The sequence below is a fragment of the Octopus bimaculoides genome, chromosome 6 (genome assembly GCF_001194135.2).
Source record: "Octopus bimaculoides isolate UCB-OBI-ISO-001 chromosome 6, ASM119413v2, whole genome shotgun sequence".
NCBI classification, from domain to species: domain Eukaryota; kingdom Metazoa; phylum Mollusca; class Cephalopoda; order Octopoda; family Octopodidae; genus Octopus; species Octopus bimaculoides.
In genome coordinates, this window is record NC_068986.1 from 25,082,853 (window position 1) to 25,087,071 (window position 4,219).

At 34.1% G+C, this 4,219-nt stretch overlaps 2 protein-coding genes across 2 annotated transcripts in view; one reads left to right on the top strand and one right to left on the bottom strand.

Moving 5' to 3' along the window:
• Positions 1-3,678, bottom strand: part of LOC106869478 (translocon-associated protein subunit beta) — a 12,613-nt gene extending 8,935 nt beyond the window's left edge. Inside the window, exon 1 of the mRNA XM_052968426.1 lies at positions 3,574-3,678. The gene's annotated coding sequence lies outside the window, so the exon portion shown is untranslated. The remainder of the gene's footprint in view (positions 1-3,573) is intronic.
• Positions 3,679-3,811: 133 nt separating this feature from the next.
• Positions 3,812-4,219, top strand: part of LOC106869483 (uncharacterized) — a 4,944-nt gene continuing 4,536 nt past the window's right edge. The window contains exon 1 of the mRNA XM_014915241.2: positions 3,812-3,953. Coding sequence (XP_014770727.1) covers positions 3,898-3,953 — 56 coding nt within the window. The 5' untranslated portion in view covers positions 3,812-3,897. The remainder of the gene's footprint in view (positions 3,954-4,219) is intronic.

Below are 4,219 nucleotides of genomic sequence, written 5' to 3' on the forward strand. Positions count from 1 at the left end.
AAGTTTGTTATATTTAAAAAAATCTTTTTTTTAAATGTCAAAGAAAAGAATTGCAAGACAAATTCTTCAGCAGGAGACCCAGAAAGGATTGCAAAACAGATTCTTCAGCAGGAGACCCAGAAAGGATTGCAAAACAGATTCTTCAGCAGGAGACCCAGAAAGGATTGCAAAACAGATTCTTCAGCAGGAGACGAGATGGTGGAATATCCATAGTCTAAACTGGTCATATTTATGAATTCAGCCAGAAAGTGTAATGACGGTTGCTTCTAAGACCCTATGGAGGTGCTTGAGGACTCTACCCCAACAACCCTTTCAGGAATAATGAATAGGAGCTGGAGGGGGGGATTAAAAAATATAATTCAAACAAATTCAAATTTGGAGAAATGCCAAACATTATATCATGTAACAAGAAAACTGTTCTTATCTACCAAATCCACTTACAAGGCTTTGGTCAACCCAAGGCTATAGTAGAAGCCACTTGCCCAAGGTGCCACAGCGGGACTGAACTCAGAACCATGTGACTGGAAACAAACTTCTTACCACAGAGCCACACCTAATGTAACTGTTGCAGGGTATTAGTGAGAAACAAACAACAAATTCAATGACAGTCACAGAAAGCATTATATCTGAGAAAGAATTCAACAGAAATTTTAGTAGTTGATCTGTAATGTGCACAGAAGATGAGAAAAGAAAAATTGGATGTGTCTAATGTATTTATATGCATAGCTTAAGCGTCAACAAGTTCAGAGAAGCGGAAATTATTACAATAGCTGTAGGAGAAACAAAAGATATTCTTCAATGGAAACAACCATGTCACCTCACCTGTCTTAGAGGGTCTGAAAAGTCAATGGTCATTCCACACCAAACCTACAGAAAGGTGAGCAGAGTTTGGAGAATGTTTGGGAATGAAGGCTTGCCAATCAGGCTGGTAGCCTTTTTTTGATGCAGTATGGAATGCATCTATCTACATGTGTAATGCATGTGTAATGTAGCTGCACTTAGATTTCCAGTAATCCAAAGAGATTAATTTACAAAAACATTTCATGTCAACTGCAGCTTCAGTTGTAAATAATTCTTAGTAACAGGAAATGTGTTTTTATATCAAATGCATTTTTTAACAAAATTTTTTTTGAATATTATTTAGCTGAAAAAACTAGGGCATGACTTATAGATGGGGCAAAGCTGTGCTTGAGAAGACCTTACAAGCCAAGTGAGATCGTAGTCGTGGCTGATGCCAGTGTTGCGTAACTGGCACATAAAAATCACCCCTCAAACGTTGGGTGATATGTTGTGCTTGAGAAGACCTTTCAAGCCAAGTGAGATCGTAGCTGTGGCCAATGCCAGTGCAGTTTGACTGGCACAACTACTGTTGAGAAAAATAACTAATATCTTGGAGTATCTAATAAAACAATCTTCTGAATACAAGAATCTGCAACTCTAAGAGTTGAAAAGTTGTGATTACGAATCCTGTGAATGGAACATACATGTCTATTGAGAATAATGAAAGGAAAAAAATAAGGTAAGATTTATTGCAGTCTACAACATTCACATTGTACAATATAGTTTTCGAAATAAGGCCTAAATAATTAAGGAGATATATTAGATGGCCAACAGTTACAGAACATGGGGATAAAAAAATATATATTGAACTATTTTCTGATTAAGTTAGAATAAATTAATAATATTTCAGAAGGATTTGGATGGCAAATCAGTAGAGCACCAAGGAAAATGTTTTGTGGTATTTAGTTACATCTCTTTCAGTTCTGAATTAAAATTGTACCAAGATCAACTCCACTTTCCATTTTGCCAAGATCATATGTAAGCCAATTATGAAATTACTCAACATCCTTGTTGACAAAAAGTAAAATTAACCAAATCACCATCAAATAACACTCTACTGCTTTAAAAATGGAGGAACACATAAGGCAATGGTAGATAATCCAATAGCATAAAAAGACAGGTTGATCACACCTGAAATAATTTTGATCATAAGCCTGCTTGTTCAAGCATAACTTAGGCCAGGGGTCTCCAAACTGTTTAGACCATCGACCCCTTCATGGAATCCTTGACCCTCATCGACCCCCAGGCATGCACAAGAAAATAAATAAATTATAATAACAATTAAGTAGGCGTGCATTTATTGACCCCTTGAATAGTCCCATCGATCCCTAGGGGTCGATATCAACCACTTTGGAGACCCCTGATTTAGGCCAAAGAACAACAATAGTTGATTAGTGTAACCTACATAGAGCCAGATAGATTGAGCAATTGTGCTAGATGTAACAGAACACTGCTATCTGATAGTTCTGAATGTTTAACAAATTAAAAACAGGAAAAAAAAAAAGTTATAAACTTATAATGATTATCTTTTCAAGTCAAACTTGTTTTCTCCCTTACATGTGCAAGTGAAGATAATTTGGTAAATTTTTACCGATAATTTTGTCCCGTGTTAGAAGGCCATCATTTTGAGATTGGGAAATATCTCCAAAACCACGAGTTACCTGTTGATTTGCCATTATTGAATTCCTTGTTTTATGATTTGAGAAATAACAACAAAAATAAATGTGCAATATTGCGTTAAAAAGAATATGGAATACAAAATAATAATTTCAGTAATATTTTACACAGCGAAATAATTGGAAAATATTTTTTGTAACTATATTCCCAAATGTTGAGTAAATCTAAACTTAGAAGGTACTGCCAATTGTTTCATGTAATTGAATGGTTGAAGCGTGTTTTTGTCCCTAAATTAACAAATTGATAAACATTTTTCAATGAAAATATGTTGTCTGCTTAAAAAGCTGTCTCAAAGGGCCTACACAGTCAGCATTTTTGTCTGCAGTTCTTGAAAATTATTCGCGATTTGGTATCTATAGCTAAACACTGCGATTGATATTTTCAAATGGAACAAATATCAATTCACAACTGGCAAGAAATAACGAATATTTAGGTAATTCTGGGGGAAATTTGTAGAAAAATTAAAAAATAAAAACGAAAAATCGAATGATAATTTAACAAGTCAGACGTTCTTACAAACGATAAAACTATTCTTAATAATTATTTTCGTTGATTTGGTGAAAAAGCAATATCTTCTCATTAAATAGGAGCCAAATATTGGTGTAGAATAATGTAGACCCAATGAATGAACATTTCAACTGAGAAACGTGCGATTCTGTTGATGATTTGAACCGATTGAATAATAAATGTAGTCAAGTGGAAATACTGCTCTTTTATTATATTTTTGATTTCATAGTAAAGCGGATTTTGTTTATGTTTACGAAGTTTACTAAACGTAAACGGTCGCAGATTAAACAGTTATATTTACGAAGGACCATGAGACCCAAACGTTTGCCTTAAGTTAAATGCCACGTAAGCATTAGCATCAACAATAACAGATGCGAGCTTTAAGTTGACTCGAAGTAATCGATATATCCCAGGGGAAATTATGATAAATGATAGAATAACACCGATTCGTGTAATATAATATTGAAGAATTTAAACAATATGTTCAACAAAACTGATCAAATCTGTAAATATATGAGAAACACGAAGGAGGAGTGTCAATGAACTTACGATGACCGGTGTTGGCAGTGTGGAAAAGAACGTGGCATTATGGGAACATTGATATTAACATTTACAAATATGTAATTTACTGCGATATTGAGTTAAGTTGTTTTTTTTTATCACAAATCAATTCTAAAAGACAGACGTATAAAATCCTTCCTAAAATATTTAAATATAACTGATTGTTCTATTGTACTCAAACTCTAAATCTAAAATTTTTAGTAATGAAAAGAAATATTTATTTCTTCTCTGATTTAGTGCGAAGCTATCATTGTATTGCAGTGCTTCCGGTTATGGCTGCTCCCTGTTGTTTGTGAAATTTTGCTATTCACAATGTCAAAGTTATTTTATAAATTATCAGCCGTATCATCGACTGGACTGATTCCTAGGTAAGTTTTATGCACCTTATTTAAACTGACAAACTGGATATCGTCTAACAGACAAATTTTGCATTAATTATTATGCCTCGTATGTGTTTGTCCTTCACATGTTCCCTACGAAAACTTGTTTAACCCCAGGTCAGCCGTGATCGAGCAAATCTTATTATCAACATTATTGCAACTGTGACCACTTCGTCTTTTTCTTTTTCCGGCGGAGACGGACTATATGTAATCTGAACCTTTCCCCCCATTATTTATCTTTTTTTTTTTTTTTT